The 23,542-nt window shown below is 43.9% G+C and overlaps 1 protein-coding gene across 3 annotated transcripts in view; it reads right to left on the bottom strand.

The window, feature by feature from the left end:
• Positions 1–23,542, bottom strand: part of MAP2K4 (mitogen-activated protein kinase kinase 4) — a 134,323-nt gene that overhangs the window by 55,880 nt on the left and 54,901 nt on the right. For all 3 annotated transcript variants that reach the window (XM_025864195.2, XM_073881736.1, XM_073881735.1), the window contains one exon: positions 9,997–10,171. In XM_025864195.2, coding sequence (XP_025719980.1) covers positions 9,997–10,171 — 175 coding nt within the window. The remainder of the gene's footprint in view (positions 1–9,996; positions 10,172–23,542) is intronic.

Genomic DNA, 23,542 nt, shown 5'->3' with positions numbered 1-23,542 from the left:
TCACTAATTTTTTCACTATGGGACTATTGAGCTCTTTTACTTGTCACTATTTCATTAACCTAGCTCCAGTTATTACATGCTCTCGGGACAAATTATACTTTTTGAAAATCAATCCACACAGCTTTTCCAATAATAAAATATTTTCAAATTATCACAAGATTTACTTTATTTGGAACAAAATACAGAGAAAACCCTTCAAACCAAAACAAGAATTACTACCCTACATTAGAAGCTATTTTCCACAGTGAAGAAATTGATATACTTGAAGGTAAAAAAATTTTTTGTCGTCCAAATTTGTATTGAAGGTTGTTTCATACTCCAAACAAAAGCAGGTAAATGCCAATAAAAACTGCATGTAGCTACAGATCAGCAACATCAAAATAACTCCAATGAAGTCTTCCAGAGACACAGAAAAAGGACAAACTGAATACCCAGTTCTCTGTTTTTATGACTATTGGAGTTATATACGTGGTTTTTAGCCAATTAAAAATTAAAAATTAGCCCAAGGGCGCCTAGGCGGCTCCGTCGGTTAAACGTCCGACTCTTGGTTTTGGCTCAGGTCATGATCTCAGGGGCGTGAGACCGAGCCCTGTGTCAGGCTCCACACAGGGTGTGGAACCTGCCTAAGACTCTCTTCTCCCTCTCCCTCTGCCACCCCTCCTCCCACTTGTTCTCCATCTCTCCCTCTCAAAAAAATTTAAAAATTTGAAAATTAAAAAAATTTAAAAGTCCACAGAGCTTCACTTTTCTAAGACAGCCCATCCAATTCATGCCATTGGCCACAGCAGCCACAAACTCAGATACTAGGAATTCCATACAGATTAAGCTGCAGTGATAGAAAGCGGACAGGTTCCATGGGACAAGCTAAAAAATTTAAGTTAGAAATTGTCTTCTTGCCCTGTCCTACCTCGTGCACAAGACACAACAATGTCCACTCTGAGAACAGTCCAAATCATGCAGACAGAAATACCAAGACCTGGTTGAAAGGTTGCCTTCCTTCTCTCTGCACAACATGGCATCTGGAAGTCATTGGTAAATTTAAATGTTGGCAGCTTATAGTTGGCCTTCATTTGGAATGCCTCGATGTTTAACAATTTAAATTTAAAGCATAAATACTCCTTTACTGATAATGAACAACTATTTAAATGTGGCATAGTTCCACATGGCCTCTAAATATACTGGGACATTCACGCGGAGATGATTTTTGCACATCATCTCTAAACCCAGCCAACCCAATCTCCCCCACACAATTTGTTGGTACCCATCAGGGATGAATAGGTAGGGATAAAACTCACATATGTAGGAAGAACTTTCCAGTAGATTAAGACCCGTTGTTCTAATGGAAAAGGATTGTGGGAATTATTAAAACTACATTCACTGAAGGACTTGGGGGGAGAAGCAAACGAGATGGATGGAAACAAGCAGTAGACACTCTCAAAGAAACCATTCATTCATTTTTTGTTTCTCTTCCTTTCCTAAATGGATTTTCAGGGGTCAGAAGAAACATGAGAAGGAATAAAAGGAAAGAGTGTCATGATGACCCAATCACTGTTCTGAGATAAGGCCAGGATGGCCCAACTGTGGCAAAGAGAAAAGGAAGAAAGGTTGCAACACAATGGCTAAGGGACACACTGTAGGGAAAGCAAAATAAGACAGGACCCACAGGGTAGGGCCTCAGAAGCAGATCACCAACGAACATTTTTCTAGGTGCTAACTAAATACCCAGCTGCTAGTGGTGCACACCACTCACTCTGACTCAGAGTTAACCCTTACATCTCCATGTCAGAGTCCTCAAAGATACCTCAGTTGCTGGAGAGGCCAGGTATACACCAAAGCTCTAGGGCTTGCCTTGCAATGACCCAGTCCATGTCTGTCTGGGTCCTGGTGTGAGAACTTCTGACCCTCACCAAAAACCCAGAGTTCTTCTTTAAGGTATAAGGAAAGGTATAAGGAACTCAAGGTATAAGGAAAGGTCAGACAGATGACAAGCTCTATCTCTTGGACAATGTGGGTGTGGGGAAGGCCCTCTGGGTTACCTGATCCCATTCCTGCTCAGAAAAGGGGAAAGAGCTCATCATATGCTCAAAAAACTCAGAATAAGGCAAAACTGATGACAAGTCATAGATGCTCTTGATTAAAAACAGCAGCTCCACAATGTGTGTGACAGATGTTAGTTCCTAGGATCGGATCATTCCAGGCAAAAAAGATACAAGTCATCTGCAAACAGATCAGGAATCAAGAACTGAGGAGTCCAGGAAGGAACTTTAGAAAGGCAGACTTGAAAACAGCAACACACTCAAAGAAACATACAAAATATCTACTTATTCTGATATTCTTGTTTGGATTTTACTTTGAAATGGAGAAAATATATGGGGGGGATGAGATGTGGGGAAAACAGAAGAAATGGGATAATTAATGCGGAAGGGCATGACTGCTAGTCCCAGTAGACGAGGTGTCTAAATTCTCACAAATTCATGTCAGGTTTGTGTGGGACTCAGCTGAACGTCCAGAGGGCAGTATAACAAGGTCGTGGGAGTAAGGTCGGTGACTCATAGCCCTGCTACACACGTTCCTCTTCAGCTACCTGGAGTACTCAAAGCGAAAAGAGAAGTGGGTTCGCCGATGAGAAATTAGGGCATGGATACGACAAGACTCAGCAAGGTGACAGGTTCAATCACCGTACAGGAAATCAGTGGATGGCTTCAAAGACTATCTAGGCATTGATTAAGATAATTTGACATCAGATAAAATGATGCCAGCTATTAGGATTTTGACCCTTAGCATGGCAAAGTGTCATTTTCAACTTGCCACCAACCCAAATCGGAGCACCAGAAGGTATATACTCTTCAGCAAAGCAGTGTGGGATCTGCAATCACTGGCGGGTAGCTAAAACTCATCTCCATGATTGTGGCTCATTCCTACCCGTAAGCACCCATCATCTTCGAAGGTTACCAAAACATTAGGATTCCATGTTTCAAGTAATTGCCAAATGTCTTGCCAGAGTGGTATGACAGCTAGAACAACCACTCCCAGGACAAGAATGAAACCAAAAGCTCCCTGGGTTGACCTTTTGCACCAAGCAGACGTTGATAAATATCACCCATGCAGAAATCTTTGAACTGGTACGTGAGCAAACAGATCACGTGGGATCTTAGGTGGAACACCTCTCCACAGCAACTATATCATTTAAAATCAAAAGGTGAGGGGGTGCCTGGGTGGCTCAGTTGGTTAAGTGTCCAACTCTTGATTTCGGCTCAGGTCACGGTCTCAGGGTCGTGGGATCGAGCCCCACCTCAAGCTCCACGCTCAGCAGGGAGTCTGAGATTCTCTCTTTCCCTCTCCCTCTGTCCATCCCTCCTCTAAAATAAATAAATGTTTAAAAAAAAATCAAATCAAAACATGAAAAGAATAAGGATTATCTTAAATGAAACAGTTGTGATAATATTTTGAAAATGTGTGCTATTCCTGGAACCTACAAACCCAACACTGCCAAGCCAGGAGTGCACTCTGTTCCTTAAGAATCCCTTGCTAAAATACCCTCCTAAGGTTAGTATCTGTGAATAAGATATGAAAGGGAGTGTACTGCCAGTCAGTAGCTGACTTCAGGCCAACATGAATCACTGATGTGGAGGAGAGGAGAGCGAGGATCACACTCAGATCCCCAAGTGCCCCAGTGGATCCCTGCAAATACACTGTTTTCCCAGCAGAAACAACCAGAAGTCAGTTCTAATACAAACCTCTGCAGCACCTCAGTGTGCTATGACCCCTTCCTCTGGGCTGCAGGAAATCTCAGGCATTCTTACGTTCCTAAGGTCAAACAAAGATCCCATATCCCACAGAGGCAGGAAGACTTATTTATCCCTGCTACACAGGTTCATCCTCAGCTGCTAGAGCCTTCTAAAAAGATCACATAGAAAAATGTCCAGTGTCTCTGCCTCACAATGCCATCACTAATGAGGTCAAAGCAGAGAGCAACATTAGCCGAAACAGTTTAAAAAAGCCAAGTTATTTGGAATGCTGATCACAGATGCAAAACTGGCTTTCATGTCAAAGAGTAACAAGGAACAAGTGTCTGTTAAATCGATTGTTTTAAATGAAAACATGTTTCTACTAAGGCAGGAAGAAAGCATACTAATTCTTAATCACAAAATCACCCAAGTCTTTAGAATCAATTTAATGAACTCTCAGTTGTACCTTAATCAAATTAATTAACAATAATATCTCCTATTCTCCTCACTGAGGATATTGAGGCCTAATTAATTCCTAGTTCTACACAGGCTCTGTTACCCATCACCTGAGAATTTGGGAGATCAGTTCCAAAAATACATGGGGTATTTACTACATCATGCGCAGAGCTGCCCCTGAGGGCAAAGTTGATGGGACAAGCTGGATATGTCTTGATTAAGGATGGTATCATCTTCTTCCTCTTTACTAATTACATCATCCACATGCTAAAGGCACAATCTTAGCACTAACATTTTGCAAGGGCCTAAAGATCATAAACAACAGATCATTACTTCAGTACCCACGACACTAAAGTGCGATACGAGAGGAAATCTGATGTATAACCAATTTTGGAGGCATGGCCATAAGACCACCACGACAAAAATGACATAAAATGTGGAGAAGGTATATCAAGTATGGGGTTAGATGATCCTCATTTAGAGTGAAGTGTGGTAAGGTTTTTCTCCAAATTACTACATCAGCTGAGATACAGATCCCAGAGCTTTCCTCAGAGTTCATGTCCCAAGAGCTTCCAATATGGGCAGCCAGGGTTACCATCTCCTATCCCTTTACATTGGCCAAAAAAGTGCTATTTTGTCTATATTATTTATTAGGCTCTATATACAATTCTGTTAACTGAAAGAAGCCATGCTGTGAAAACCCCTAGGAGCAAAAGAAACATGTGTATGTGAGGAGTTCCAACCCCAACCACAAAAGGTACCTGAGTTCAAAACCAAGGCTGACGGAAGGACAGCCCTGCTGCGTCCTTTGGATCTGCCCACTCCCAGAAGGGCTCCACTTAACGCTTTTCATCTGCAACACCGCAACATTCAAGCAACCTTAAGAAGCATCCAACAGTATGGTTTCACACCATGGCTTCTTTCGGTTCCACCAACCACAGATTTCTTAATTAAGCCACATGATCTAGCCAATCAAATAAGAGTGGAAGGTGCTGGAATCAAGTCTCAAATCAAAACCAGACAGCCACGACTTCTGCACCCCACAAGTGATCTGGAATATCAAACACTAGCACTGTGGGCTTCTAAAACTCAACGAGATTGCTTAACAAAGCATTCTATACTCACAGAAAGGAGCTTTTCCAATTTAAGGCCACTCCTGTCAACTATCATTCTAGTGCCTTCAGAACAGTGTGCAAGACCAATGTTTAAGGACTAAAATGAACTTCGTGCAAGAAGGCTCACAGTTCCTACCAGAATTATTCAGTAATGGAACTTCTGGTAGAAATGGCAAGGGGTCTGCAGTGGCAGGGAAAATGAGCAACCGTCCTTCGCTGACCCCTGCGTTCCCACACATGCAACACTGTCCGCATCAAGGAGGCCTCTCTACTAAGCAGATGGAAGCCCCACACTGCTCAGGCAAGGGCGGAGCTGGGGGGGCTGCTGATATGGGCAGGCGGAGGACTCTGGTGCTTCCCACCAGGCAGGAGGGTTGACCTACGTTTTTCAACTCCCAAAGGACACGGAAGGCACGATCCAAATACCACAGAGAGGCAGGAATGCAGGAATCGAGATCAAGTTATCAGCCTAGGATCAGTCAGGACTCAAATCAATGCAACAGAAGAGTTGCAAGAGTAGAGAAAACACCCTGAGGGTTGAAGGAATAAGACCAATTAGGCCCACGAGCAAGAAAGGGAAAACACCCGAAACCCTTCACTTCGGTAACTCAGGCTGACCTAAGCACCTAACCTCAAATAGCCAGGCCGTCTCCCTGATTAACACAGATGACTTCTTAAGTAGAAGACTGGAAGTTCATCCGTGAATATCAACCGTGACAACCTCAACATGACACCTTCCCATCCCCAGCTACCTGCCCACCATCCGTTCCACTGGCCCGTTAACGTGACAGCTTCACTCCAGGGTCACCCCTCTAAGTAACAATCCCACTGCGTTCCATCTTTAGGGGCATCAATATCACCCCCTTAGATTCCCTCTCCTCTGAATTCTTGTCTACTCCCTGCCGACAAGGCCACAAACAGACACAAGGGGACCTTCAAGAGTCAATCTGTACACGGTCTGTGAGGAAACAACAGGGAAGCTGGTAGTCTAGCGTGGGTACAGGGTTTATGCTGTAGGCAGGGTCAGGTGAAGCACATGCTGTCAGGTCCTGAAGGCTCATTCCTCCCTCTGTCAGCAACCTGTGTCCATCTTACTGCTCCGTTCCAGCCCACAGGCCTGAGCTACAGCCTGCAGCCACTCTTCCTAACACTTTACTCCTGCGTCCCCAGATTTGCTCTGACGTGCAAATCATCTGTGGACCTGACTCTGCTGGGTGTTTCTCCCAGATCCCAATTTCTCTGACCCTGGCCCAGAAACGTAATCATCATTCAGTGGTTATTCCACTGTCATGCAAAATGGGACCTTAAATAAACGTTAGTTGCAGAGGATGCTGAGCGAAGCCTGATGTTCCCAACCAGAGTCCAAGGTCGTCCTTCCTGAGCTTCAGAAGATGCTACGGCAGGAATGGCTTTGCCCTCCATAGCCCCATGATTCATTCAAGCAGTTAGACAAACCAGTCATAACACTCCCTCCCACTCGCAGAAGAGTTAAGACCTGTTTCCCCAGGCGTGTGCAATTAAAACTGAAGGTTCAAAATTTTCCCCATCTTAGGGCCTAATGCAGAACCTCACTGGCCGCTTGAAGAACTGTCCTCAGGCCAAAGGTCATGAAATTGTTGTAAGTACAACTCTTACACATGCTGTGTGTTATCCTGCTGAATCTGATTTATTAGATCTTAACTGGTTTTTAAATTACGTCTTGGAGATCACTGTTTCTGGTAACAAATCATCTTTTCAAGCATTTCTTCTATGTGGCAAAATAAACTTGGGAAAGGGCTCCCTCAAAACTAAAAATGAGGAAGAAAAAGAATAATAAAAACCAGGCTAAAAGCACAGTTCACTTTTGTACAGATACTGCAAGTAAACCTTAAGGATAATGTACTTCCAAGATAAGCTTAATATCTAATCAAGTAATCCTTCCCTGTTAAAGCGCATATTAAAACACTAGTAGTATAACACTACATCAAAAACTAATGATGTAATGTGTGGTGATTAACATAACAACAAAAAATAAAAAAAAAACTAGTATAGAGGCACTTCAAATGCATTTCTCATTTTACCAACAACAATGGAAAATTCACAGCAGTGTGAACCACTGCCTCCCACTCTTTTAAATCTCTATAGTCCTTATCTCAAAGCTAAACATGGCGGGTGCTTAGTCATCAAACTGTCTACATGGAAAATGTCAAACAGAACTCCTTAACCACACACTGCCCCTGTGTGTGTACTTATCATTCTGGTTCGTGGGCCTTCATGATAAAGGAACAAACTCTCTCAGGTGTGACAAAAGGCTAAGCTTTTTCAGAGACCAACAAGATACACATTTAAAAACTAGGGGCGCCTGGGTGATTCAGTCGGTTAACCTTCTGCCTTTGGCTCGGGTCATGGTCCCAGGGTCTTGGGATCGAGCCCTGCACTGGGCTCCCTTTCCAGTGGGGAGCCTGCTTCTCCCTCTCCCTCTGCCCTTCCCTGCTGCTTGTGCTCTCTCTCCTTCTCAAATAAATAAAATCTTTAAAATAAATAAATAAATAAAAATAGTAGATGTCATCTATCAATCATCAAATTGGTATCAAACTCTAATGTATATTAAGGGAGAAAAACTCTCTTCAAGTATTATATGATGTCATGGAATCCAGTGCTATGCCCCACTGACAAGTTGGTGGGTATGTCGTATCACCACCCTCCCCATGCTAGACTAACATGCTTGCTCAAGAATTCAAGGTCACAAACGAAGGTTGAAAGTGTCAACGGGTAGGTACATATGTGACAGTTACCAGTCTGTGGGTCCCATGTCCACCTCAGAAGTACTTCTTAAGAGCTGGGATTTTAAAGGCATTCCAACAGCGCTCTCAAAATGAGTTCAAATTACAAGTGGCAGACAGCAATTCCCTATATTCACTCTTAAATTCCTTCAAAACTCGAGTAAGCATTACACAGTTCCAAATGTTATCAAATTAAGAAAAAATTTTTTCAAGTCACAATGAAGTCCCCCTTCCTTATCTTAAAAACCTACTGACCATGGCTCAAGTCTATCCAGATTACTAAAACAGATTATGATGTTGATCAACATGGTAAAGCAGAGAGCACAGAGTGAAAAAAGCAGTACATAATTATTTAAAAGTTCTTTCCCTAGTATCTTGAAAAAAAAGTTTAGAACTTTAGTTATATAGGCTAGCTCTCCCTTAAGACCTAGCCAAGGAAAAGCAGATGTCACGTGCAGACAGTACATAAGAGCAATATAACACCCATCCAAAGAAATCTAAATAAAGTAACTTTCCACTTACACTGCAGTGGCATAAAATAAAAAGAGATAAATCATTCCACATTGCAAGAAAAACACTATTTTATTTCAACAGATAATCCAAAGCAGAGGCCTTAGCCTCTGCTTCCTTAGAGGTCCACCAGTTCTGTGCAAAATCTTGTCTATGTATGCGTAATCCTAAGAAAAAAGTCCATGGGTGTCAGCACATTGCAAAAGAACTATGACCAAAAACAAGGTTAAGAACCCGTAAGGAGAATCATAAAATTTTCCCCCCATCATTAATTTCTTATTAGTTTCATATGACCCAGCAAACAGAACTGCTCAACAATGAAGGAGGCAAAAAGAGTCAGAGTAACATTTTGCTCACAATAAAGTTCAGCACAGATAGCATTTCATATTAATGTGATACAAATCCCCTCCCAAAAGTCAATTACGAAACTGAGGCTCCTCCCCTATCCCTAGGTCACTGCGACAAACTCTCCAAATAGGGCACTGACAGGAAGCTGATTAGCTCACACTGTCTGTAGACCCATTCCCAATTGTGTAGAGGCATTACTGGTTCCCCTAAGGATTTTCAGTTGATAAGGGAATGGATATATGTCATTTGTCCTTTTTCTTTTTAAACTGCCGCCCCCGACATTGTCGATTTTCCTTACACACTGCAAACATCTGTTCAACATCTAAACAAACAGGTGAACACATTACAACTACATGGGCCCACAGGCGTCGGGTGGAGACCAATCAGTTCATAACAGGTACCCACATCAGCCTGCCAGGTACAGTCTACGGGCCAATCTCCATTTCTGGCCATTCTTGACTTTTTTTTTTTTTAAACGAACATATTAAGTGGCATGGCACTCACAGTAAGGACAGAAGGTGACAGCATTATCACAAGGTATGCATTTCGATACAACTTTCAAACCAGGGAACAGGGCAGTACTGAGTGGAGATGACATAAACAAACAGGAGCCGAGCCGGTCAGGACCGAGTAAGGTTGAGGTTAGTGGCAACAGCATGTGCGTGGTTTCCGGGAAACCTTCAGTAAGACTGCTGTTAGCCCTAGCCCCGCACCTTGCCCAACCCAGTGTACTGCCTCTTCTTCCAGCTCCCCGCCTGGCTCAGTGCAGCACTGCCCTGCTCCCAGGGGTGCGGCCGCCCGGCCTGAACTCACCTTGGCAGTGGAAGGGCCTGAAGTTTAAAACACGTTAACGCATCACGGCAAAGGGGCAGAGAACATGCGTGCTTCGTACACTCACGGTCCAGAGCAATAGCAAACGTGCCACCAACAAGACAACCTCCCTACAAAACGCCCCCAAAGGATTTGGAGAAACAGTTTTACAAACACAAGCAAGAACAGAACAACAGGGGTATCACTGCACCAAGAAATTGCACCTAATGGAGGAAAGCGCCAAAAAGAATGATGGGCTTCACCTACTTTAACTGCCATTATTTGCCCACTTGGTTTGTGGACCATTTTGTTGACAGAACCATAAGCTCCTCGTCCAATTTCTCCAAGGTCTTTCAAGTCCTCCGCTGTGAAATCCCAGTGTTGCTCAGGGGAGATCTTCAGTTTTCCTGACGATTCAATGCTGTGTGTTCTCAGTCTCTCTCTGTTAAAATATTGGGAAGCAATTTTTCCACATTTTAAATAGGTTTTGACTTTTTTCTTATAGCTAGCACTGATGAATGCGTGGGAAAATCTGCTTTTCAAGTTGCTAACACAATCTGACCTCCAGGTTTCTGGAGTTTTTTGTTTACATCATCTTGGTTTTTTACACACTGAACTCATTAAGAAAGGCCTAAACTTAGGAAGTCAATAAACACAGCTTTAATGAGATTCAGAAAACCAAGTTTCCAGTTATCAAAGAGACTAATTACGTAGACCAGTTTTCATTTCCAAATACAAGCTCTTTTTCAAACTTCGCAAAACTGCGTTATCAAGTGCAGAATCCCAGGAGCTACGAACCTCATTTCCAAAAAGTTCTTATCCTACCTTGCCCGACATTAATGACCCCAGGCCCTCCATCCTTAGTACAGCTGCTCCTGAACTTTCCTGCACGTTAGAATTACGTGGCGAGGTTCTTAAAATCCAGATGCCCAGGTATCATCTCATAGCAATTAAATCAGAGTATCTGGGAACAGGAGTCAAAAAACAGTATTTTTAAAGATCCCCAGGCGATTCTGGCAAAGTCTGGGAAATAGCACCTCACCATACTGCCCTGTTCCCGCGAATGCCACGCTGAGGTGGGGGCAGTTAAATGAACGGCAGCTGGATCTAGGGGAGAAACTGTCACATGCCAATCAGGACTGAACCCGTCAGCCTAGATGGAGCGACGAGGTGAAAAACAAATGATTCGTGGACAAAAATCTCGTTAACAGATTTTCATTAAATTAAATTCCAACCTGGAGATCAAAGCATTAACTTGTAACCATGCTTTGTGAAAAAGCAAACCCAGTGAAAGATGTAAAACCAACCTCACCCTTCTCTCCCTCCCTCCCGCGCCCCAGGCACCAATGTGCAGAAACGAACTGTCCCAAACTGGAGGGCGCGAGGTGCACGGAGAAAAGGATTCCACCGACGGTCATCTGCGTTTTGTCGGTTTCATATTAAACAGACTCTTCAAGATCTGACCCGGTAACACAAGTCAGAAAAATTTACATGCTTGGTTATTTATTTTTCTTCTTCCGAAATTTAGAAATGTTTTCTCAGGCTAGCAGAACTGTTCTTTGCAGCTACTTTTAAGGTTCCCAAAATATTCAGAATTTCAAAATCATTTCCCCAGAATTACTGTATATACTAGTATTAATAATAACCATGATTCAGGGTTATAGTTCAAAGACTTAATACACGTTGTCTAAATAACCACGTAGTGAACCAGCATTCCAAGTGCCAGATTCCCAGATCATAGTAAGTCATAATACCAGCTTTTTTTCACACAAGTTCTTTTCTGTTTACAACATACTTCCACCAGTCGAGCCTAGTGACTAATTTTCTTAGCAATCTTTCTCATGACGTAGAAATATCCTGACACAAAGGAATTCATTTGCAATAATTATTGTTCTATGATCACTGGCATGTAAACACCATCTCTGTGGCTCAGTTTAATCACTGGTAAAATATACAGCACCGGCTAATTGCTGAGGGTAGCTGAAAAAAGTTAGTTTAAATTACGTGCAAATGAGAAGCAACATTTTGGGGCTCCTGGGTGGCTCAGTCAGTTAAGCATCTGCCTTTGGCTCAGGTCATGATCCCAGGGTCCCTGCATCGGGTTCCCCGCTCAGTGGGGAGCCGGCTTCTCCCTCTGCCCCTTCCCCCACTCATCCTGGCACGTGTGCTCTCTCTCAAATAAATAAATAAAATCTTTTTAAGAAATTGGAAGCAACATTTTTACACTATTCACTAATTCACGGGACGTGGCAGACAGGCTCTGAGGTGCTCCGCACGAACTGCACTTCCCTGGGTTTCACAGCACTGTGTAAGCTCCTCTCTCTGAGTGGGGACAAGACCTGCACCTGCAACTTGCTTCTAACCAACAGAATATGGCAAAGGATGTCACTCGCATGAATACATTGTGTTTGAATGCATCTGTTGCCAGCATTCCTGAGACATGGGGTACTTCACTATTATATAAGCCACAGAATAACAACAGTTACAATATTAACTTTTACTGTAAGATAATTTTTAGAATTATGGAATATCTCTACTAATAGCTCAGTTTACTGTAGTCTACTGTGTAATTTCTGGATGAGGTCTTTTTTCTTTTCAAGTGAACAGGTTGACGGCTAAGGGACGCGAGTTACCTTCTTGGGCTGATGCAAATAGACGCACAACTCTGAATATAGGAAAAGCAGCTGAATTGTAGAGTCTAAGGAGTAAACCACATGATACATGAATTATATCTCAATAAAGCTGCTAAAACAAAAGATGAACAGCACAATGTGGCTATTCCCCAGAGTCCATCTTCTCACTTAACAGAAAACCACAGAAAAACATGCTATGGTTATGCCATCATGAAGGCATGTTCATGGAGTCTCCACTCATATCAGGCTGGCAATCTTTCCTGTGAAACTGAGTCCGAACTCACAGTTATTGCTTTAAGAGTTAGTCCAGCCCTGACGGCTTCCAAAGAAGGACTGGACAGAGATGCAGCACTGTGGCGGCCGCACCTAGAAGCCTGACCTGACCGTTCACCATTACACTAGAGCAGTCAATCACTGAGGCAACTGTACTGAGTGTCCGAGACCTTGGCTGCAATTTTTGATCTCGGGGTGAATGTGTCAAACGGTATTTAAGTTCTATTTCTACTAGCCAGGGTCAAAAACTCCCAGATTTCACTATTAATTTCTTATCTGAAAATCAGTTCAGCTCAACTCCACAAACCTGTTAAGTTAGCTCGAATGCCTCTGCCTCAACAGTAACTAAGTTCAGCCTATGACCTTCTATTTATTCTCACGTTCATCCTTCTGAAATGTATATTAAGGGCTCGACATGAGCAATTCTTAACCCAGACATCTCACCATTCCCTCTGCTGGGCTCTATTCAGGAAACAAGCAAGGGACTAAGGTTCCAAGTCTCAAATTCACCCAAATCTCATACAGGAGCACGATCCCCAGCCCCATATCTAACCACGTACACAGAAAAGTCCCTAAGAAAATGGGTGACATTCTCCTCTAGATTTAGGAGTCTTTAATATGAAAACAAGTTAGAGTGGTCTTTGTTGTAACAGGACTTGTAATTAGACTATCATATGATACACATTCCAGTAAAAAAGTTAGCTATACACCTATATTTTTTAATGCGTACAGATCACAGACCTGGTTGAAAGGGCACCTCTGTTGAACACAGTATTTCCAAGAGTAGCATTTGGGGATAGACATTAACACCAAGGAAGCTGTTCAGATACAGACTGATGTCACCATTAAAATATTTTCTCCCATATAATGGTAAGTAGAACTTTAGTGGCAATTACAAACTTTGGTGAAATCTACAGACACCAACACGAAGGATTAAAACCTAACAAAACCCAAGCACAAAAAAACTTTATTAATTGATTCGAATCAAATTTGGAAAATCAATTCATGGACATGCTGCATCTTACTACCAGATTCGCTGATTAACGTAAACAGGCTGGGTCCGTGTCCCCTGTGGTTAGTATGTTCACGTTCCTTTTCCAAAGACTCTATTCCCTGGCTTTGTAAAGGGATGCCACATGAATGACTGAAAAAAAATTAAAGATTTTAGGGCTTACCTCTCCCAATTGTTTAAGGGAACACTCCCCCCCCCACCCCACCCCATGCTTCATCTTTCCATGGAGAGGGATCGGGCCTCTCACCTGAGCCCTACTGACTGACCAGTGAATATGGAAGAAAAAACTGAACCCACTCCGTTCAATTCCTCTCTTTTAAAGCCAGCCTTCCTACAGAGACAGTACATATGCTCTGGCTGTCCCTTATAAGAGGCTGCACTCAAGGGATGGGTAAGTCTAATTATGTATGTGAGGCCAGGAGGAGTTAGCGAACTATTCTGGCCTCAAAGAACTATTCTGGCCTCAAACGCAGAGCTACATTTCCAATTTTATCAAGAAAGCCTGGGTGACTCAGATGGTTAAGCATCTGCCTTTGGGTCAGGTCATGATCCCGGGGTCCTGGGATCGAGCCCCACGTCAGGCTCCCTGCTCGGTGGAGAGCCTGCTTCTCCCTCTCCTACCCGCTCATGCTCTCTCTCTCTCTCTAATAAACAAATGAAATCTTAAAAAAAAAAAATACGCTAAATCTTGGGGCGCCTAGGTGGCTCAGTTGGTTAAGCATCTGACTCTTGGTTTCGGCTCAGGCTCAGGTCATGATCTCAGGTCATGAGACCGAGCCCTGCTTCAGGCTCCACCTCAGGCGGGGAGTCTGCTTGGTATTCTCTCCCTCTCCCCCCTCTGTCCCCTCCCCTCCCCAGCACTCAGGTGAGCTCACTCTCTCTCAAATAAATAAATAAATTCTTAAAAAAAAAAAAGAATATGATAAATCTTATAATCTCCCTATGTCTGGCTCCTGCATCTCTCTCAATTGGTGCCAAACACAAATGGAAAGGAGACTTTTTCATTTTTAACTAGACTTCCATATAACCAAAACCCAAAACTTTTGAAAATGTTAACAAAGTATTGGATAGTAAGAAAACGAAATGCAAGCATGCAATTCCTAGAGTTCGGAGAGAATGAACGATTTCCATGTGACCTAAGAGCTTCCAGGAGCCAAGAGTTTCAGAGCTCTGCAACTGAACCTATAGCCTACAACCAACTCCCTTTAGCCCCATTGCAGAATTTCACAGAAGCACAAAAGACAAATATTTTTGGTGACCTGAGTTATACCTGTGGCTTCAAAGTCCCGGTTTATTCCACTTCTAGAAAAAGTTCACCAAGAGTCTCAAGGGCAACAAGGAGATTATGTGCAGTCTGCTGATGGCGATTTCTGTCCTAAGATACAAGTTCTGTCCTAAACTAAATAGCAGGCCTAGAGGAAAAAAAAAATATATGAACAGCAGAAAACACACTCAGGAAGAAGACCGGGAAAAAGGAAAAACCAGCGGCAATTTAAAACTGCCTTTGGCTACACTCTTAAGGAGAAAAAAGGTTTCCTGACTTCTCCTTGGGATATCACTTTCTTGAGAAGAGGGGCTGTGTTTTATCAGCAATAACTTCTAAATCGCTCTCCCTTTCCCAGTTCTCTGTGGATAATTTTATAAAGACTATCCTGAGCTGCTTTCAGTGAATACTCCATAGGGTTCCAACTTCAAGCACCTGATGATCCAGCAGGGGAACTGAGCCAGCTGCCACCCAACACCCATCCTCTTCTTGATAGGGTCTTCCTTTGCTGGGGCAGCAATACACCCAGCTAACACGCTACACTTCCCAACTGCTATGGAATGAATTGCACCTGAGCCCTCCCCCGTCCCGCCAAAATTCATGTCAAAGCCTTAACCCCCAGTGTGACTGAATTGCAGACAGGGCCTTTAAGGAGGTAATTAAGGTTAAATGAGGTCATAAGGATGGAGCCCTGGTCTGATGTAGGATTAGGGTCCTTATAAGAAGGACACCACACAGCTGTTCCCAGTGGAGTCTCTCCCTCACCCACATACTTATACAAAGGTCACGTGAGCACCTAGCAAGATGGAGGCCAAGAGAAGAATCCTCAGAATGAAACCCACCTTGTCAGCACCCTGATCTTCCCAGCCTCCAGAACCACTGGAAACAAATTTCTGATGTTTAAGCCACCCAATGTGTAGTATTTTGTTGTGATGGCCCAAGCAGACAAAGAAGTCAAACTTCCTTGCAGTTAGAAGCAGTAATAAAATGGAGTATTTAAAAGGAGCTGACTCAGTCGGAAGGTCTTTTTTTTTTTCTTTCCCCCCTTCTCCTTGTCGCCTGGAGTTCCAGCCACCCTCAAGGCCCCTGAGAAGGGAACTCATGTACTGAGAATGAGGGAGCGAGAAATTAAAGCTCTCTAGACTCTGATGACCGTGAAGCCGTTATACCACCCCTAGACCTATCTCCAGACCACATCCCCAGAAAGAAAGAAACTCTTATTTAAGCCATCATTTGTCTTCAGGTTGTTTATATGCAAACTGACTTATTTCCAGTTAATAGAGCCTCTAACACTATTTTATTTCCCAGGGACTGTCATAGAAGGAGGTATCCAGCATCTGGAAGTGGTGGGGAGGGAGGGAAGAGGCCACAGGCCACAGGCTGGTCATCACGATGACTGGGAAGTGCTACGAGCGTTTAGTGGCTGATGACCAATGATGCTGACTGGCTTCAGACCCACAGGCCAGTTACAAACAGGACAAAAACACCTCCTGAATAAAATCCTTAGCCTTGGTGTCTCTGATTTCTTACAGCTCATCTAAATCCCATACCTAATCTTTTGTGTTCCCAGAGACCAGCAGTTCCATACTTAGGGCAAACAACACACACACACACACACACACACACAGAAACAACGGACACAGATGCTATGGGCGTTGCAAATAAGTGGAATAGGTGTGTTTCTTACAAAACATGCAAAATGATGGGTAGAATGTTCGAATCTATGCAATACAGACCTTATTAAAACACAATTCGATATACAGAAATTACTTTTTGAAATCAGGGAGTTATCCTGTTACATGAAAACCCAAAAACTGTAATTTCTGCGCCCACGTGTTTGCACCGAAGTCCTCTGTGTACCTTCTTTGATGGCCGATCCTCCAGACAGAAACGACCGACTTGTCTAGTTACTACTTAGCAAACACTGACTCGTCGCCACTGTTTTAGCTATCATCCTTTCATTGACCCAGACTGATTTATTAATTTCTGAAATCTGACAATTCCCCCCAAAAACAAGAAGTTGTGACATAATGTTCAGAGCACTCATCAGCCTGAGCACCAAGAAAAGCTTTATTTCTATCTGAAGTGTCTAATGCAGCGGCCCGGGGCTTTGCGCATAGGTACGTGGACCTGGGTTCCGAAGAACTACACTCGGCACAGCCAAGGTTACCTGGGCTAGCTCTAGCCACACCCTCCACCCCCCACCCTCTGCTAAATCCAGTGTTCTGCTGTGCCAATCCAGCAGCAGGACAAGTACGCAAACCTCTTTTTCCCACCTGACCATGTCATCCTAAATCCCTCCTAATGCCACACAGGTAAAAGATAAAGGAAAAATGGAAAACTCAATCACAATCCAGAGCAAACCACTCTCAACAATTTAGCGTATACCCTTTGTATCTTTCTGTACTATGTGGTGAGGATACAAAATGAGATCTCACGCCTATGGCTTGGTAGACTTCACTTTGTATGTTTTTGACCTTTTAGCCATGACCTGGTCCACGTGGTTACTGCTGTGAGGCTCGGCCAGTCGGCCCCGAGTCAGCGGCACCACCAGCGAGTGCCCATGGAGCCCTGGCCACAGCACCCTTTCCCTCATGCCAGCCTGAAAGGTGAGAAGGGTGACATCACTCTTTTAAGCTGCATTACGATTTCCTACCCTTAGAGTCGGACATTTTTTGCCATCTGGTGAACAAGCTTTTCTTCGTTGGTTAACTGCCTGAGGGAACGACCCTGAGCCCCTTACCCAGAGTCTGTTTTGCTGTTGCTACTTCTGACAGGAGGCATTTATTAACCTACAGATCAACTCTTGCTCCTGCATTGTAAATATTTCTCCAGGGCGCTGTCTACCTCCCCATTCTACTTACGTATTTATACATGTAAAAAATTCAGGGAGCGCCTGGGCGGCTCTCAGTTGGTTGAGCGTCAGACTCTTGATTTTGGCTCAGGTCATGATCTCAGGGTCATGAGATCGAGCCCCGCATCGGGCGTGCGCCCAGAGTCTGCTTGAGATTCTCTCTCTCCCTCTGCCCCTGACCCGCCCCCGCCCCGCACGCACACACGCAGCGCGCTCTCTCTCTCTGAAATAAAATCTTCTTTAAAAAATTCAGAAATGTGTATATGCTTTCAAATCCATCACTCCATTCCATTCTTTTCCTCTGCTGTCACGCAGTACCATTGACGTTCACTTCCGCGCGCAACGTGGGCTTCGTTCCACCACAGCATTTTCAGCTTTCCCACAACGGCGTCTCTTCTCTTCTATCACCCTATCAGCAGTCCTGCTGCCCATTTATCCACATCTGCTCTCTCCTCGAGACTTGCCAATCCTTTCTTTATAAATACCGTGATGTCTTCTACTCTATTAGGAAAGCTGCAAAATATCATATTCAGAGATGCTCTTTCTCAAAGTCATGCAGATGTGGCTCCCAAGCTCCCTAACTCCTACTCCTATCTCACAAGGAGGACCCGTGTGGCACTCGTGCTGGGGCTACTGCAGAGCATCAGCACGCAGACTTACTCTCACCTGAAACAGCCACAGAAAACAGACAAAACATGAGACGGTCTTGGAGACACTGGACAACAGACAACAAAGGGGCAGTGAACACCGACAGACAGGAAATACACAAGGTGAGCCCTCTAACTGCCCCCAGCCTCCTGTCTGGAAGGGCTCACAGACTGTGATGGCGGTCAGGGGACCCTGGCAGTACTCCTGTGTTGAGGAGATGGGTCTGGGCACCTGAGGAGACCAAGGTCGCTAGAGTCCGAGAGGCAGAGTACTGGAGGAGAGGGAGCTGCAGAGAAAGAGAACCCCACAAATACCCTTGGTCAGCACACCCTTACAACGAACCTACACAAGCCTGGGGGAAGAACCATCCAAAAGGATTAGCGGGGAAAATACCCAGGCTCAGAACACCCACCAAAGCTCAAATGCAAGACCCGAAGGATCCAACTATTTCCAAGTAACTTAACTGAAGAGCAAAGCTTTAAAATATTTATAAGAATGCAAAAACAGGGGCACCTGGGTGGCTCAGTCAGTTAAGCTTCTGCCTTTGGCTCAGGTCACGATCTCAGGGTCCTGGGATCGAGCCACACGTCAGGCTCCCTGCTCGGTGAGGAGTCTGCTTCCCCCTCTCCCTCTGCCCCTCCCCCTGCTCATGTTCTCTCTCTCGCTCTCTCAAAAAAAATAAATAAATAAAAATCTTAAAAAAAAAAAAAAAAAAAAGAATGCAAAAACATCCAGCACCCGACGTCTGGCCTGCAATCTAAAACTCACCCAGTATGCAGAGAAGCAAAATAACACGACCCAAACTGAAGAGAAAAATCACTCAGTTCTGATTCAGAAGCGACAGGGATGCTAGAATTAGGAGACAACGACATTGAAACTGTGTTGATTACTGTATTCTGAGTGTTCGAGAAACTAAAGGACAGAGAGAATACGTTAAACAAACATGGAATACGCAAAAAAGAACCAAGTCAAACATCTAGATAGAAAAGCTACAGCAGGGTAGGAGGAATCTTCGGGGTGATGGGTATGTTCACGATCTTGCCTGTAGTGATGGTTTCACAGGTGTGTGTATGTCAAAATTTAGCAAATTGTACCCTTCAACTATCCAGTTTATTGTATGTTAATTATACCTCAATAAAACTGATAGGAAAGAGAAAAAAGAAAGAGACTGTCTTTCTCCCTCTTTTGTGTGGAAGGGACTTGTTGGTCTATCGTGTGTCTATAGTTCAAACCATGTCTGTAGTTCTAGGCCCTCAGGGCTCAGCCTATTACCAATCAGAGCACACCCTGCTCCAAAGGCAAATTCTCCTCTCCTATCTCCTTGTTCTCAAATACTGTACTCTTCAACTGACGGTAGCAAATATAATACAACCCTGTCTATTGCGCCACTACGACCCTTCTCTGTCCACCACAACTCTGCTCGGAATGATCACCCTGCCCAAATACAATGCTCCTGCATCCATCTCGCTTCCCTCCTCCACCCCTGCCCAGGGCTATTTTCTGGTAGTTACCAGTGAGCGGGGAGGGCAGGGAAGGGGCAGAGGTGCTCTGTCTCTGAAACCTGAAACCTTTGAGACCTTTGAAAGCCCCTGCTCAGAAGAGGCCACCTTTCCTCCCGCGGTCTGCAGAAACGCTATTAAGAGAGGAGCCTGGGTGGCTCAGTTGGTTAAGCAGCTGCCTCCAGCTCAGGTCATGATCCCAGGGTCCTGGGATCAAGCCCCGCAACGGGCTCCTTGCTCCGCGGAGAGCCTGCTTCTCCCTCTGCCTCTGCCTGCCACTCCCCCTGCTTGTGCTCTCTCTCTCTCTCTCTCTCTCTCTCTCTCTCTCTCTCTGTCAAATAAATAAAAATAAATAAAATCTTAAAAAAAAGAAAGAAATGCTATTAAGAGAAACCCTCTATAAATTTTTCTTTATTCCTACAGAGATCCTATATATAGAGTTTAGGATCAAATTGTCTTAATTTTCTGTGTTTCATATATTCATCCTTGTTTCTTAATAAATATTTTAGCAAGATGCTGCTACTCCTACATCATTTTGTACTATAAATCTGAAATTGCTTTTACAAAGTCAGAACTTTAGTCCCTGAAGCAAATAAGAAGCAAGAGTCTTAACTACTTTTCAATCCCAACGTGAAGCTACATGAATTGTCTTTTAAACACCTAACTATGAAACATTCTGAAGCTTACTTTTATTATTCTGGGCTGAGGGGGGAGACATTTATCCAAACAAGTCAGTGAGAAAAAAAGATTTTATAGAAATAAACTTTATTAACAGACACATTTAGGAACACATGCTATTTTATGTAATATACCTACTTGAAACTGAGGGTATTTTTGAACCTCTTACAGTGCTTAAGTTTTAGCTTGGATGAACTATGATCAAACCAGCTTAATTTAATACCAGTCTATGCTTTAAACCTTAACTCGTTCCATTTCCTTATGTGTACTCTAGATGACAAGAGAAAAATACAAAGTTAAAATCTAACTGCAGTTGAATTTGAATTTTTCTGCGAAGCTATCTAAGCTAAAGCATACAATTCAAAATGTGTGGTAGTTAATGAGCAAAATATTCTGTGAAAGGGAAAAAGAAGAAAACTTTCATCCTCACAGCTTCTGGACCTTTCAATTTGGTGTCCAAGATACACACTGTCAGAGACTAACAGAATGCGATCAGAAAGGAAATAAAGATTTCATCTAGTCTTGTCCTTCAGGAAACTCTGCCTGAAAACCCTGGATTGGGCCTAATGTTCCTCCTGGGGACCCACAGATGCTGAAATGAAGAAACACCCAGTCCATGGCAAATTCCTGACCTACAGTCCCAGCAACACGTTTTGTTTGTTTTACTGTATACTAGGCTAGTTTGGTACTGCGTATTCTTGGTGAACCCTAATGTGGATCCACTTCTAACCATTTTGCTTAACTCTTCGGATAGTTGTCTCCACAGGGTCTAACTCAGAGGTTTCCTTTTAAGGGACACAGGTGAGGATAAGGGCAATAGGCCAGGGCCCCTCAAATGACAGAATAAAGAGGGTTTTCCCTGCAGGTCCGGCATCCACGCTGGAACCCCTTGTCTTCTACTATATTCTTCACCGTGGGTGTGTATCACTTCTTAAACATTCCCAAATATGCCCAGGTGTGCTAAAGGAAGCAGCCCAGGGAAGCAAGGACAGATGTCTACTCCTGTCACCACAGCGTCCGAAGACGCTCCACTCATAGGAGGAGAACACCACAGACGCCTCCTGCCCAGGCTGGCAGTTTGTAACCTCCCACCACGACACAGACCCCTGCACCCAGAGGCAAGGCTCAGACTCACAGCCCTGTGGACCGCTGTATGCGTCCTACACTGGCACTCCTCCGCAGCTTACGAAGTCTACTTACTCTGCACCATACAAATACTCCCCACTGTCGTAATCGAGACAAAAGTCTAGTTCCTCAGAACTCTGATTCTGTTGATGCCAACTGTCTTTCAATGGAATGCCAAATCCACTGTGTTGGTTTGGGGGGCGGGAGCCAAGGAGAGACTGGTATGAAGCATCAGACGCTGGCCTTCCTCAGTTTCCCGTGAATACTTTGGTACTTTTTCTCCTGTGATGTTCTAGGACTACCTCTCCCCTGCTACCTGGGTTTGCATCCCAGAGGCTGTCTGCTCTGATTTTAACTGTGCCTGTCCCACTCTGTCCTTGAAAAGCAAGTGTCACATCCTCTCCAGCAGGTCAAGTCTACTGCAGAGCATATGCTCCATAGATTTCCAAAGGACACTTGCCAGGAGCTAGCTAGCTACTCTTGACACAGAATATGGTCTGAGAAGCCAAAACCCAGTTCTTCAATACCACGTGCACTGGGCCGAACTGGGACCCATCCGCCCCCAACAACAGATTTGTCCATTTGCAATCTCAGAAGGTGACCTTATCTTTACAGACATCATTAAGATAAGGATCTTGAGAAAAGGTCATCCTGGATTCGGGCAGACCCTAAATATAATGGCAAGCATCCCTGTAAGAGACAAAAAAGAAGACAGAGACACAGGGAGACATAGGGAGACAGGGAAGAATGCCAAGCAAGGACAGAAGTAGCGACAGGGGTTGTGGTAAGAGGCATGCTACCACAACCCAAGGAACACCACAGCTGGAGGAGGGAAGGAAGGATCCTCCTTGGAGCCTTTGGAAGAAGCATCACCCTGCCAACCCCCTGATTTTGGACTTCTGGTTTCCGAAACTGCAAGAGAATAAATTTCTGTTGTTTTAAGCCACCAAATCTGTGATAATTTGTTACAGTAGCTGCAGGAATCCAATACACCATCTAAACCACGAGTCACCAAACTTTTTCTGTAAAGAAACAGATAGTAAGTATTTTAGGCTTTGCGAGCCAGTCTCTGTAGCAACTACACAACCAAACAGGTGTGGCTATGTGCCAATAAAACTTTATTTACAAAAACTAGCTGCAGGCCACATTTGGCCCCTGAGCTGTAGTTTGTGTACATGACCTAAATGACACCTATCATTAAAATGATCTGTATTGTACCTATTCGTTTTTTGTATCCTTCCTCTTTCAAATTTACAATTATGCTCCAGTCTTAAATCTGGATAAGAGATAAGAAACTCCAGTCATGTACCCAAATCTTACAGTTTTATATCTAGAATTTAATCTCGAGATACATTTCTGGCTTTTTCTTAATCCCCAACACCCCCCCCCCCAACACACACACAAATCAACAGGCAGTGGAGGCAGGGGTCTGATAACCCATCTGTGGCTCTCTCACCTCACAGGTAAATACACTAAGGAGGCAGCAAAGCTCGAAGCCTTAGCCATCCCTCCCATCTACGTATCCTTCAGCAAGTAACAGCTAATTACCTTAACCCATTTCCTCTTCCTGCACATGGGAACTTGATTCCCCAACCCTGCCACTGCCTACAGATCTTCCTTTGATAAATAAATATCTCCTTGTGCCCAGAACCTTCTATTATCTAATTAGCTTGACGTGTGTTTTCGCCCCTTCTTTCATTACCACATTCTTCTTCATTTATCTTAATCTTGATTTCCTCCCAATGCTATCAGACATGTCTTTCTCTCCAAATTATTTATTCCTCCTTTTCCCCTAAGCCTCCTTGATTTTATCAAGCCAGCACACAC

The sequence above is a fragment of the Callorhinus ursinus genome, unplaced genomic scaffold, assembly GCF_003265705.2.
Source record: "Callorhinus ursinus isolate GAN/ISIS: 27379988/994484 unplaced genomic scaffold, GSC_fseal_2.0 scaffold43, whole genome shotgun sequence".
Classification (NCBI taxonomy): domain Eukaryota; kingdom Metazoa; phylum Chordata; class Mammalia; order Carnivora; family Otariidae; genus Callorhinus; species Callorhinus ursinus.
This window is presented reverse-complemented; position numbering and strand designations above follow the sequence as displayed.